Source organism: Podarcis vaucheri (genome assembly GCF_965113315.1).
Source record: "Podarcis vaucheri genome assembly, chromosome: 2".
In the NCBI taxonomy this organism is placed as follows: Eukaryota; Metazoa; Chordata; class Lepidosauria; order Squamata; family Lacertidae; genus Podarcis; species Podarcis vaucheri.
In genome coordinates, this window is record NC_138760.1 from 26,428,371 (window position 1) to 26,443,373 (window position 15,003).

At 44.7% G+C, this 15,003-nt stretch overlaps 1 protein-coding gene across 5 annotated transcripts in view; it reads right to left on the bottom strand.

The window, feature by feature from the left end:
* The window catches only part of TEX2 (testis expressed 2), a 117,428-nt gene that overhangs the window by 40,623 nt on the left and 61,802 nt on the right, over nt 1-15,003 (bottom strand). For all 5 annotated transcript variants that reach the window (XM_082212404.1, XM_082212406.1, XM_082212405.1 and 2 more), the window contains exons 3-4: nt 3,875-4,075; nt 346-685 (exon numbers count right to left, since the gene is read on the bottom strand). In XM_082212404.1, the coding sequence (XP_082068530.1) occupies nt 346-685; nt 3,875-4,075 (541 nt within the window). The remainder of the gene's footprint in view (nt 1-345; nt 686-3,874; nt 4,076-15,003) is intronic.

A 15,003-nucleotide genomic window follows, 5' to 3' on the forward strand; every position in this document is an offset into this window, starting at 1 on the left:
AGACACTACTTTATATTTTTCCTTTAGGAAAGATTTTTAAACAGCAGTGAACATGCTACCCTAAGCTCTATTTCCACCCAAAAGGCTCATTTTGACTCCGTGCTGCAAAGTACATATGGCAGGATATTAAAATGCAGATAGTTAAAAATGGATTAATAAATGCACGACGACTCTGGGAGGAGTTAAATTGCCCCCAGACTGCAGTCTAGACATGTTCTGTTTAACACACTGAATGCCCAAATGTTCCTTCTGGAATATATGCCACTTCCAATGAATCTTTTATAAGCTGGTATTTTGAGCTTGCTACAAGAAGAATCTTAATAATATGAAAGAACAGGCTCCTACCAGGCTTTTGTCCACACACAGCAATTGGCTTTTTCCCTTCAGATTTCAATTTGGAAGCCAGGAGGAACCTCTGAAACCATTCCTCCTTCTCCCTACCAGTCCTCCCAAAGAGATAAAGCACTTGGTCCTTCTGAGTAATGGACTTCGCTCCATCCTGAGGTTGCCTCTTGGGTTCTTCACTGCTCGCTTCTACTTTTTCTACGGTGGGCTTCTCTTCCGAGGTCTCTTTGTCAGCCTGGGCCTTAGCCATGAAGTCATCTTGTCTCCCAAGCTCAATGCAAATAGGATATTTTTTGTTCCAGATTCTTTTCCGGGCCAAACTTTTGGGTACCAGGTGAATCTGGAAAACAAGTTGCAAATTCATTTCATTGGCCCACCACACCGGGCAGGGAAATACGGAACGGTAGGCATTCGTTGAATACGCAAACGATGGTAGACAGGGACCCTCCTTTACCATTTGGCCTTCTTGAGCTCTAGGATTCTTTCCTAGAGTTCACAGAAAGCCTAGGAAGGCTTGGCCCAGAGGAGTTCCCCATCAGTCCCTCTGCTACCCCCTATTTTTCCTCCTGTCAGTCCCCACCCCCAAATAACCATATACGTTTGGGAAATTAGTGGGAGAGGAGGCCAGTTTAGCTAATACCAAGAAGAGTCAATTACTACTACTACTACTACTAATAATAATAATAATAATTTATTATTTATACCCCACCCATCTGGCTGGGTTTCCCCAGCCACTCTAGGCAGCTCCCAAGAGAATATTAAAAACACGATAAAACATCAAACATTAAAAAACCTGGCCACAGTGATCCATGCGACGGTCACCTCCAGGCTTGACTACTGTAATTCGCTCTACGCGGGGCTGCCCTTGAAGCTGTCCCAGAAACTCCAGCGGGTGTAAAATGCAGCAGCGAGGCTCCTCACGGGGTCTCTGCCATGGAAGCATATTCACCCAGTGCTTTTCCAGCTGCACTGGCTCCCGGTGGAGTACAGGGTCAGATTTAAGGTGCTGGTTTTGACCTTTAAAGCCCTTCATGGCCTAGGACCCTCGTAGCTACGGGACTGCCTCTCCCGGTATGCCCCACGGAGGACCTTAAGGTCCATAAATAGCAACACCCTAGTGGTCCCGGCCCTAAGGAAGTTAGATTAGCTTCAACCAGAGCCAGGGCCTTCTCAACACTGGCTCCGGCCTGGTGGAACGCTCTGCCTCATGAGACCAGGGCCCTGCGGGATCTGATTTCTTTCCCCAGGGCCTGTAAGACAGAGTTGTTCCACCTGGCCTTTGGCTTAGAATCAGTTCAATTCCCTCCCTCTCTTTCTTTTTCCTTTCTCCTCCTGTGAAGAGGCTGCATCTTAATGTTTTAATCTTGTTTTTTAAATTGTATTTTAATCAACTTGTTTTTATTATTGGTTGTTAGCTGCCCTGAGCCCGGTCTTGGCTGGGGAGGGCGGGGTATAAATATAAATAAATATAAATATATAACTTCCCTAAACAAGGCTGCCTTCAGATATTTTCTAAAAGTCAGGTAGTTGTTTACTTCCTTGACATCTGATGGGAGGGTGTTCCACAGGGCGGGTGCCACTATCAAGAAGGCCCTCTGCCTGGTTTCCTCTAACCTCACTTCTCGCAGTGAGGGAACTGCAAGAAGGCCCTTGGCACTGGACCTCAAGTGTCTGGGCTGAATGATGGGGGTGGAGATGCTTCTTCAGGTATATGAGGAGTGCTTGATTTCAGAGTGCAGGGCCATGTTGAGGATCTTCCAAGCTGGAGCAGGTAGCTCCCCCTTAAATTCTAAAATTTAGCACCATCTCCAATTGCAAATGGAGGCAAACAAGAGTCCCAATATAATAAACTCTTTCAGTTCTCATTATTTACTTGTAGAAGAAAATAACTTCTACAAGTTAGTTTAGGGAAGCTTTTAATGTTTGATAGACTGTTGTATTTTGGCGTTCTGTTGGAAGCCACTCAGAGTGGCTGGGGAAACCCAGCCAGATGGGCGGGGTATAAATAATAAAATTTATTATTATTATTATTATTATTATTAACTTGCAGAAGAAAACGAACTTGAGTATCCACAACATTGGTAGTGGTAGTGAACTTTAACACAAGTAGGCAATGCAAGTCTCAACATATTCAAGGCCCTATATGGTGACTTCAACTGAACGACATGGGCAATGGCATGTCTGCATGGACCTCTAAAAATATCAGTTACATTATGTCAGTATACTTAGGCACCGTCACCAAATAACCCATTTTTAGCTGATTACGTTGGTCTATTGGTCCCATTATTGTGTAATAATTCTCAAGAAAACTCCACAGCCAGTTCCAAAGGGATGTAGCCAATGGTGGCTTTGTGGTAGAAGAAAGCACTGATAGCCATACAAGGCAAGGCACTCAGTTCTCCCCAGTTCCCCGTGCTGTCTTTGAAGATGGAGGCAGCAACATTGTGAAAATTCAGCATTGGTATTTAGAAAGGGGAAAATTAGATATTTAGGAAGACACGGGGATAACACTGAAAACAGAATCCCTATGTTCTCAACACACACCCCTTCACCAATATACATAGTAATAATAATAATAATAATAATTTATTATTTGTACCCCGCCCATCTGGCTGGGTTTCCCCAGCCACTCTGGGCTGCTTCCATAGAAACTAAAAAACACTAAAATATCATACATTAAAAACTTCCCTGAACAGGGCTGCCTTAAGATGTCTTCTGAATGTCAGGTAGTTGTTTATCATTTTGACATCTGATGGGAGGGCGTTCCACAGGGCGGGCGCCACTACCGAAAAGGCCCTCTGCCTGGTTCCCTGTAGCTTTGCTTCTCGCAATGAGGGAACCACCAGAAGGCCCTCGGCGCTGGACCTCAGCGTCCGGGCAGAACGATGGGGGTGGAGACGCTCCTTCAGGTATACTGGGCCGAAGCCGTTTAGGGCTTTAAAGGTCAACACCAGCACTTTGAATTGTGCTTGGAAACGTACTGGGAGCCAATGTAGGTCTTATGTAGACCGGTGTTATGTGGTCTCGGCGGCCGCCCCCAGTCATCAGTCTAGCTGCCGCTATACAGTCTACCTATACATAGCTCTCACACCAACACACATAAATATTAAACACATGACATCATGCTACAAGTTTTCCTACCCCGCTCTATTTCCATGGCTGTTATCTGAGGGGCAGGAAAACACACACCATAGTGATGTCACATTTTGAGTTTCCTTGGATGCGGTAGAACGAAGAGATGATGCAAATAAAATATTTTATTATGTTTGGCAGCAAACCATAATGGCTAGTCCCATTATCCAAAGAAAAAACATTGCAAGAGACTTAAAGTGGGGGTGGCTCACCTGTGACTTTCCAGATGTTGCTGGACTGCAATTCCATCATCCTTCACCATGCTGGATGTGGCTGATGGTAGTTGGAGTCCAACAACATCTGGATTGAGTTAGCCACCCCTGGATGATGATGATGATTTTAAAACCCACTTAAGTCCTCATGCGGGAGCTACCCATAGAATGTCATTGGAACTCACCTTGCTTTCTGTAAGATCATAAATTTTCTGGCTAATGTAAGTGACTTCCGGCTTGGCTTCATTGTAAATAGCCCTTCTGGAGATATTTTTGTTGGGGTTCGAAAGTCTCAAGGTGCTTCCTTCAAGTCTCACATAGACAGAATGAGTCAGTGTAGCATGGTATGTCTCTGGATCGTAGTTATGGATCTCATTCATCCAGCCCTGGAAAAGACACAGGAATTTTATTGAAAGGCGATTCAGAATAGTTCCAAAGGCCAATTTAAAATATCAGCCACTGAAAGCCTAAATCCAACAGAACAAGGTCAAACTACAAACGAGACAAAACTAAGGTTCTGTACGGCAGCCACCTCGAGCGCTGCAGGGAGGAACTGATTCCTGCCTTTCCATAGTGTGTCAACCTCATCCATTCCATAATCCTTGAAGAGTAAATACATTTTGACACAGAGCCAGAGCAGGTTGGAGCAGGTTAATGGCAAAGCAGGCCCTAGAACCTAGAAAAAAAACCTGGAAAGCTCCTTATCCCTAGGACCTTCTAAGTGTAGAATTAAATGATTTGCAGCAGTGGAGAAATGACTAAGGTGGTTAACCTGCCCACGCTTAAAAGTGAATGGAGGATGTGGTAAAATATTATTATTATTATTATTATTATTATTATTATTATTATTATTATTCCCCCGCCCATCTGGCTGGGCTTCCCCAGCCACTCTGGGTGGCTTCCAACAAAATATTAAAATACCGGAACACATCAAACATTAAAAGCTTCCCTAAACAGGGCTGCCTTCAGGTGTCTTCTAAAAGTCTGGTAGTTGTTGTTCTCTTTGACATTTGGTGGGAGGGTGTTCCACAGGGCGGGCGCCACTACCGAGATGGCCCTCTGCCTGGTTCCCTGTAACTTGGCTTCTCGCAGTGAGGGAACCGCCAGAAGGCCTTCAGCGCTGGACCACAGTGAACAATGGGGGTGGAGATGCTCCTTCAGATATACTGGACCGAAGCCATTTAGGGCTTTAAAGGTGAGCACCACCACTTTAAATTGGTACAAAAGGCCTCACTGAGACTCTTGCTTGCTAGCCCTGCAGGCAAGTCAGAGTGTGCGGCTGAATGCTGCTCAGAAGCAAGGCCTCCATCAGTGATATCTTAGAATGGCAATGGCATCCACCTGAGGGGTGACGGAACCCACCTGAGTTCTGACAAGTTCTGACTGAAAAAAAAAGCCAAGGCCTTCACCATCCCCACTCACTCACCTCCCCCAAATCCTGGGGACTCCCAGCAAGCAAAACACCCAGGATGTTTAATGGACCTGCTTCCTCTTGTCTCCTCTCCCAAGCGCTACAAAAACATGTGATCTGTATGCTATCGGAACAAAGGGGTCTGCAATTCTGACATGTCCGAAAGCTCTTGGCAACGGCATGGAGCTCAGGCGGCCTCTGCTATGCAAACTGAAGTTTAGGCATGGCCCATAATCTCCAAAGAAGGGGGATTCCCCTCCACACACAAACACTTGGCACCATTTCCCTAGCTACAGAAGAGAACAAAACAGCCTCTGTATGCCTGAAGCTCTTGGGTACATGGTTGGTGTCACGTAAGGGCATCATTAATCCATTGCACAAGACAGATGCAACATTAAGGCAAGATATGCTCACTGAGAGCAACAGAAAAGATCCCCCAACAGAATACCACTCTAGAGCAGAAAATGAAAGTCTTACCAAAGAGCCATGGTTCCCTAGAACAGATTACCTTTGAGACAGGAACACATGCTTACAAAAACGTAATTCAGACCAGTTTCCCCATTGCTTCCCCCAACAACCCCGGTAGTCCCTGTCTTCATTTCAATTTAACTGGGTAATGGAATTAGATTAACCACATGCTGCTCAACTGATTTATTACACCTGTTGGCTCAGGTTTTATAGTTAGAATAAGTGGATTAAGCTCTGCCAGTCTAACCACATTAGAAATCCATCCCACTCCTTTAATCAGTTTGTGAACAGAAAAATAGCACACCTTCATTTCTTCGACACTCTGAATGTTATTGGTTAGACCTGGGGTGGGGGGACAATGACAAGGCAACCTTTTCAAGGTCATCTTGCAACCACTTTTCTCAAACTACAGGTGAACAGTATTTATAAAGCAGCAGGTTTACCTACATTATTCATGCTAAAAGCTGTCACCACCACTGGTCTGTATCAAGCAAGTAGTGCTCGGACTGTCAATACAGTGGTGCCTCGCAAGACGAAAAGAATCCGTTCTGTGATTCTCTTCGTCTAGCGGTTTTTTCATCTTGCGAAGCAAGCCCATTGACGGATTAGCGGATTAGCGCTATTAGCGGCTTAGCGGCTTATCGGATCAGCTGATAAGCGGCTTAGCGGCTTAGAAAAGGGGGGGAGGGGGAAAAACCAGCAGGAACTCGCAAGACATTGTCATCTTGTGAAGCAAGCCCATAGGAAATTCGTTTTACGAAGCACCTCCAAAACGGAAAACTCTTTCGTCTAGCGAGTTTTCCGTCTTGCGAGGCATTCGTCTTGCGGGGCACCACTGTACGAAAACGGTACTTAACGTTCTCAGAAGTAATTGCAGAAATTGTTTTCAGAATAAATTGTATAAAGGTATACAAAAATATCACATACAAAGTACGGAAAAACGACATTTGAAAGGCAGAGCGAGTAAAACGAATCAATCTCTTACTCAACAAGCGCAAGTAAGGTCCCTGGACTTGCAGATCAGAAGCAAAGCTTTTCATAACTCACGTACTCAAAACATTTTTTACTTTTAGCATCTTGATCATATTCAGAAGCATGTCTTGCTGCTTCACATCCCTGAATGCTGCTTCTCCCCTGGGCCTACGCAAAATGCTCTCTGAACACAGGAACGAACATGTCAGGGAGAAAGCTATCATGGAACCACTCTTTCTTGTGTTCTAGATTTCCACGGCAAGGGACTTTTCATTTAGGAAAGCATTCAAAGGTGCTACCCTGTCCAGTTTTCTGCAGCCATACACTCCAGGCAAACTGTACCAGGTACAGATCCAAGATATGATTTTGGGCTGCCCTTGCTAGCTAAGCTAAACCTTGTCGGTTGCCAACTTCTTCTGTTCCTCCCCTTTCCCTGCCAAGGAATCCCCACTCCAGTCTTTCCTAGGAGAAAGACAGGATGAGAACATGTCGACTAAGCCAGCTAATTCCCCTTCAATGGTGCTTTATATGAAGCACTTTGGAAACAACAATTTGAAACTAACTACTTTTTAACGCAGCATTTCTGCAGCAGCTACTTTCTGCATTAGAATGGTGAGTGCAGGTTTACATAGTTGCTTTAGTTCTAGGTACTTGGCACCCGTCAAATTTCTGCTTTAGTTAAATTCAATGGAACATTAAAAGTGGTATTTTGTGCATAACTGCAGTGCCGGATTAAACCCTATGAAGGCCCCTTGGCAGTTGAAATCTTGGGGGGGGGGGGGGCCCTTGCAAGAACGACAACAAACAAGATCAAATCAATATTATTTTGACCCTATGTCATGGGGCCCACAAAATGCATGGGTTTCATAGGCCGGTGTCTACTGTACCTATTCAGTAATCCGGCACAAAATTTCATGAGCCAGAGCCCACTTCACCAGATGCTATAGTCCAGGGAAGCTTATGCGACAAATCTATTAACCTTTCTAGTGCCACAGAGCCCTTTTCTGTGTTTGCTGTAAATAAAGGTAAAGGGACCCCTGACCATTAGGTCTAGTCGTGGCTGACTCTGGGTTTGCAGCACTCATCTCGCTTTATTGGCCGAGGGAGCTGGTGTACTAAGCCGCTTCTGGCGAACCAGAGCAGCACACAGAAACGCCGTTTACCTTCCCGTTGGAGCGGTACCTATTTATCTACTTGCACTTTGACATGCTTTCAAACTGCTAGGTTGGCAGGAGCAGGGACCGAGCAATGGGAGCTCACGCCGTCGCGGGGCTTCGATCCGCCGATCTTCTGATCGGCAAGCCCTAGGCTCTGTGGTTTAACCCACAGCGCCACCCGCGTCCCCATTTGCTGTAAATAGGGTTGGCCTATTTCAAAAAGTGAAAACCCAGAGACAAAAGTAGTTGAGCTTCCAACACAGGCTGCCATACTTTCAGCTACTTCCACCCGAATACCAGCCGTGTCCAGGAAATTCCGGATGTACGGCAACCCTAGCTGTAACGCAGTTAACCCTTCTGGAATTAAAATCAACACAAGTCATGAATACCCACCAAATTATATCTTGAATTATTATTTATTAATTACACTTATATTCCGGCCTATACACCGCAGGTCTTGGGGCGATTCAGTCTCAGAAAATTTCTGCATTTCACTCTGGACTAGAAAGGAACAGAATTCTCTATTCCTTACCTACACTAAAAGTCTCAGGGTAACAATTGTGTAGTGCCTGGCAGTGGGTAAGTACGCTTTCCCGGTGTGGGTGGATTACTCCCTATGGATATTTGAACATATGAATCATACTGGGTGACGCATATATCTCCAATAAACCTGCTCACGGAGACGCCGAGCAAAAACATATCATGCAAATCCAAGCAGGATAATACGCGACACAGATATGACAAAGGATGCCTAGCAGGAAGTGCAACTTAAGCTGCTGCAAGCAGGACAAGAACGGAATAGAACTCTTCTCCTGCTTTCCAGCAACTGGTATTCAGAGGCAGGCAGCCCCGATTCTAGAGGCAATATACAGCTATCATGACTAAGTAGCCATTGATAGGCTTATCCTCCCTGAATTTGTCTACTTTGCCTTCCAAGCCATCACCACATCTTGTGCCAGCAAAGGCCACAGTTAGCTGTGCTTTGTGTGAAGAAGTAACTTGATTTTGTCTTTATCCTCTCACCTTTCCGCTTTGTTTAGTGGGGTAGGAGAGCTGCCGGGGGGGGGTCACATCTGGCAACCAATGCGCCCCTTTGGTTTCAGATAGTACACATGGGGAGACGAGCCTGGAAAGCCCTCTAGCAGCTAAGGTGGCTCATTTACCAGAAGTCATGTATTTAGTGTTAACTCTGGAAGTGTATACAGTGGACGCTGCGGGTCGCAAACGTGATCCGTGCAGGAGGAACGTTCGCAACCCGCAGCACCACGTCTGCACGGGTCGTAATTCAGTGCTCCTGTGCATGTGCAAAGTGCGATTTAGTATTTCTGTACATGCGCGAGCGCCAAAACCTGGAAGTAACCTGTTCCGGCACTTCCGGGTTTGATGCGGTACAAACCCGAAAACACGCAACCTAAAGCGTCTGTAAGCTGAGGTATGACTATACTCGATTCTGACCAAACGAAGTCTCCTGATATATACAGTGGAACCTCGGGTTACGTACTTAATTCGTTCCGGAGGCCCGTTCTTAACCTGAAGCTGTTCTTAACCTGAAGCACCACTTTAGCTAATGGGGCCTCCCACTACCGCTGCACCGCCAGAGCACGATTTCTGTTCTCATCCTGAAGCAAAGTTCTTAACCCAAGGTACTATTTATGGGTTAGTGGAGTCTGTAACCTGAAGCGTCTGTAACCCAAGGTACCACTGTATATTGTGCTCTAGGATGTGTAATATACAAAATATAGTGATTTTATGCACCTGTATATAGCTACCCTTAACTGCCTTTTTCCTCGCTTTTACAAATGATCTTTATTGAGATTTTATATGAAGCAAATACGAAACAAAATTAACGGAACAAAGAACACTAGACAATGTTTGGTAGGGTAGTTCGAAATGCCACAGTGTATATCAACAGAAGAAAGGGGGGCATAAGAAATAATAGGCGAACTCGGGGAGGAGCCAGAGTTGACTAAAAATTAGGGTTGCCATATTTCAATCAGTGAAAATCTAGACACAAAAGTTGTTGAGGTTTTTTTTTGGGGGGGGGAGTTGTTGAGCATAATCATATCGGAAGCTAGAAAGCCCCACTTTTTAAGCTTCCCACCCTACTGATCTGTAGAGAAGTGTGAGCTGGAACAAGAGGAATAGTGGCAACACAGCCACCTCTATAAAGTTAAGAGAGTTTTGTACATTAAACTGGACCCAACATTCCCTTTTTGGAACAGTGAGGTCTTGGTCAAATGTGGACCAAGCACAAAAATGAGGTCAATTGCCCGAACATTTTCATACCCCAACAGCAATAACATTTTGGATGCCTCAACAGGACCTGGAACCTTAGGGTGGCCTCCAACTAAAGTTTTCTCAAAGATAGACATACTGAAAATAAACATGACTCAGTTAGGTCCACTAATTTCATGGGGTCTACTCTGAGCAAAACGGGTTGCCTATTGCCCTAAGCTTCCTCAAACACTCTACTGCCAGAACAGCATGCCAGGCAACAGCAGGAAAATTAAGCCACAGCCCTTATCGCATAAACATATGGAAACCTGAACAATGAGCTACATTGTGTGATTGCCACATGAGCTATTGCGGCAACCCTCTTAAAAATCAAATCCTTGCCAGCACTGGAAAATTCTTCTGAAAGAAAAAAAAAGAAGCTGCAAAGCCTCTTCCGAAATTAAGAACACTAACATATCACTTCAGTAAACAGACTTAAGCTCGTTCCTTTGCTTGCAAGATCCTTCAACGAACAGCAATGCCGAAGAAAGCTTCAACAATCTTTTGCCACAAGAAATTCAGTCTAGCACTGTGAAGGTGTGGTCACAACTTTCCTGGCTCCGCAAATTTGCCTTTAATCTGTACCTGTCATGGTGGGAGCTCAATGGAACGAATAGGAAGTCCAATTTCCCTATGGGCACCATCCTCTTTCCAAAGCAAAGATAATTTAAAAGTCCATTCCAAGGTCCATGACACATAGAGCTTCCCAAAACAGACGTCTGCTGCAATCCATGCCATTAAAAACAACAACATCCTGGGCTCAGCACATACAAAAGGGCACAGCTTAACTGTGACGGGCAGAAACAACAACAACATAAATGTCCCTGCACAGTCTCTTTTTGCAAACTAGCCAAAACCATCAAGCACAATCTGGAAAAGTACAATCTGCAGCAGGGTGGGTAAAAATCAATTTAAATCGGATTTTTAAAATAAAATGCTTTTGGAGGAAAAATCTTTCTGAAGATACTTTTCTATTTAAGTTGAAGAACTCAGAGAAGCTATGAACTACGCCGAGCAGGGCACCCAAGATGAACAGGTCATAGTGGAGAGTTTTGACCAAACGTGATCCACCTGGAGTAGGAATCGGCAAGCCACTCCAGTATCCCTGCCAAGAAAACTCCATGGACAAAGACAACAGGCATATAAAAGTTATGACACTGGAAGATGAGCCCCTCAGGTCGGAAGGTGTCCAACATGCTACTGGGGAAGAGCGGAGGACAAGTACAAGTAGATCCAGAGCTGATGAAGCGGCTGGGCCAAAGCCGAAAGGACGCTCAGTTGTGGATATGCATGGAAGCGAAAGGAAAGTCCAATGCTGTAAAGAAAAATATTGCATAGGAACCTGGAATGTAAGAACCATGAACCTGGGTAAGTTGGATGTGGTCAAAAATGAGATGGCAAGAATAAATATTGACATCCTGGGCATCAGTGAGCTAAAATGGACGGGAATGGGCGAATTCAGTTCGGATGACTACCATATCTACTACTGTGGGCAAGAAACCCGTAAGAGAAATGGAGTGGCCCTCATAGTCAACAAAAGAGTGGCGAAAGCTGTACTGGGATGCAGTCTCAAAAATGATAGAATGATCTCGATACGAATCCAAGGCAGACCTTTTAACATCACAGTAATCCAAGTTTATGCACCAACTACTGGTGCTGAAGAAACTGAAATTGACCAGTTCTATGAAGACTTACAAAACCTTATCGAAGTGACACCAAAGAAGGATGTTCTGCTCATTATAGGGGATTGGAATGCTAAAGTAGGGAATCAAGAGATAAAAGGAACAACTGGCAAGTTTGGCCTTGGAGATCAAAACGAAGCAGGGCAAAGGCTAATAGAGTTCTGTCAAGAGAACAAGCTGGTCATCACAAACACGCTTTTCCAACAACACAAGAGACGACTCTACACATGGACATCCCCAGATGGGCAACATCGAAATCAGATTGATTATATTCTCTGCAGCCAAAGATGGAGAAGCTCTATACAGTCAGCAAAAACAAGACCTGGAGCTGACTGTGGCTCAGATCATCAGCTCCTTATAGCAAAATTCAAGCTTAAACTGAAGAAAGTAGGAAAAACCACTGGACAGGTAAGATACAATCTAAACCAAATCCCTTATGAATACACAGTGGAAGTGAGGAACAGGTTTAAGGATTTAGATTTGCTGGACAGAGTGCCTGAAGAACTATGGATGGAGGCTCGCAACATTATACAGGAGGCAGCAACTAAAACCATCCCAATGAAAAAGAAATGCAAGAAAGCAAAGTGGCTGTCCAACGAGGCCTTACAAATAGCGGAGGAGAGAAGGCAAGCAAAATGCGAGGGAGATAGTGAAAGATACAGGAAATTGAATGCAGATTTCCAAAGAACAGCAAGGAGAGACAAGAAGGCCTTCTTAAACGAGCAATGCAAAGAAATAGAGGAAAGCAACAGAATGGGAAGAACCAGAGATCTGTTCAAGAAAATCGGAAATATGAAAGGAACATTTCGTACAAAGATTACCATAATAAAGGACAAAAGTGGTAAAGATCTAACTGAAGCAGAAGACATCAAGAAGAGGTGGCAAGAATACACAGAGGAATTATACCAGAAAGATATGGATGTCTCGTACACCCCAGGTAGCGTGGTTGCTGACCTTGAGCCAGACATCCTGGAGAGTGAAGTCAAAGGGGCCTTAGAAAGCACTGCAAATAACAAGGCCAGTGGAAGTGATGGTATTCCAGCTGAACTGTTTAAAATTTTAAAAGATGATGCTGTTAAGGTGCTACACTCAATATGCCAGCAAGTTTGGAAAACTCAGCAGTGGCCAGAGGATTGGAGAAGATCAGTCTACATTCCAATCCCAAAGAAAGGCAGTGCCAAAGAATGCTCCAACTACCGCACAATTGCACTCATTTCACACGCTAGCAAGGTTATGCTTAAAATTCTACAAGGAAGGCTCAAGCAGTATGTGGACCGAGAACTCCCAGAAGTGCAAGCTGGATTTAGAAGAGGCAGAGGAACCAGAGACCAAATTGCAAACATGCGCTGGATTATGGAGAAAGCTAGAGAGTTCCAGAAAGACATCTACTTCTGCTTCATTGACTATGCAAAAGCCTTTGACTGTATCGACCACAGCAAACTATGGCAAGTTCTTAAAGAAATGGGAGTGCCTGATCACCTCATCTGTCTCCTGCGAAATCTCTATGTGGGACAAGAAGCTACAGTTAGAACTGGATATGGAACAACTGATTGGTTCCAAATTGGGAAAGGAGTACGGCAAGGCTGTATATTGTCTCCCTGCTTATTTAACTTATATGCAGAATTCATCATGCGAAAGGCTGGGCTGGATGAATCCCAAGCCGGAATTAAGATTGCCGGAAGAAATATCAACAACCTCAGATATGCAGATGACACAACCTTGATGGCAGAAAGTGAAGAGGAATTAAAGAACCTTTTAGTGAGGGTGAAAGAGGAGAGCGCAAAATATGGTCTGAAGCTCAACATCAAAAAAACGAAGATCATGGCCACTGGGCCCATCACCTCCTGGCAAATAGATGGGGAAGAAATGGAGGCAGTGAGAGATTTTACTTTCTTGGGCTCCATGATCAGTGCAGATGGTGACAGCAGTCACGAAATTAAAAGACGCCTGCTCCTTGGGAGAAAGGCGATGGCAAGCCTAGACAACATCTTAAAAAGCAGAGACATCACCTTGCCAACAAAGGTCCGTATAGTAAAAGCCATGGTTTTCCCAGTAGTGATGTATGGAAGTGAGAGCTGGACCATAAAGAAGGCTGATCGCTGAAGAATTGATGCTTTTGAATTATGGTGCTGGAGGAGACTCTTGAGAGTCCCATGGACTGCAAGAAGATCAAACCTCTCCATTCTGAAGGAAATCAGCCCTGAGTGCTCACTGGAAGGACAGATCGTGAAGCTGAGGCTCCAATACTTTGGCCACCTCATGAGAAGAGAGGACTCCCTGGAAAAGACCCTGATGTTGGGAAAGATGGAGGGCACAAGGAGAAGGGGACGACAGAGAATGAGATGGTTGGATGGTGTTCTTGAAGCCACTAGCATGAGTTTGATCAAACTGCGGGAGGCAGTGGAGGACAGAAGTGCCTGGCGTGCTCTGGTCCATGGGGTCACGAAGAGTCGGACACGACTAAACGACTAAACAACAACAACAACATAGTCCAAAGGCTATTCATCAGGAAATAAGGATTTGTTTTAAGTTTTCCCTGTGTGCTAAAACTCAGTCTAAGTTTGCTTTTTTTTAAAAAACCATTTAACCACGTCAGTTAACAAACATGGATACATATGCTATACAGTAATGTTATTGCTTTGGTTAAATAAATTGTTTAAATAGTTATTAAGGAAACGATAATTTTTCTCCTTCTAATAAAGCACAACAGAAAAGTTACATCCGTTCGCATCCAGAGGTACCACTGTACTCGGACGTTTTGGCTCCCGAACACTGCAAACCCGGAAGTGAGTGTTCCGATTTGTGAACGTTCTTTGGAACCTGAACGTCCGACGGGGCTTCCACAGCTTCCGATTGGCTGCAGGAGCTTCCTGCAGCCAATCGGAAACCACACTTTGGTTTCCGAATGTTTTGGAAGTCGAACGGACTTCCGGAACAGATTCCGTTCGACTTCCAAGGTACGACTGTACTTCATTTTAAATAGGCACCATCTTTTCTTTCAGCCTCTTAAGACTGTTTCCTGTCTTTCCCACTTGGGCCCTTCCTATAGCCTTTTGAGAACAAAGCCTGGTTGGCAGTGCTCCTGCTGATTCTTCCAACCACTTTCCCACATCCCAAGTGCTATTGAAGAGGACACTGGATACAGTAAACTGCGCCCTCGAGGCAAGATGCTGAAAATGCACTCCACTCCAGTTTGGCCCTACCCTGCCCCATGAAAAAAAGGGGGCACAAGAAGGCTTCAGCTCCCTTTCCTGCTCTGGATTCTCTAGGAATTCAACATGAATCACACTCTAACAAGTGGGTTTCACTGTCATCATGCATATTGGGAGCAGAGCATATATGAAAGTGTG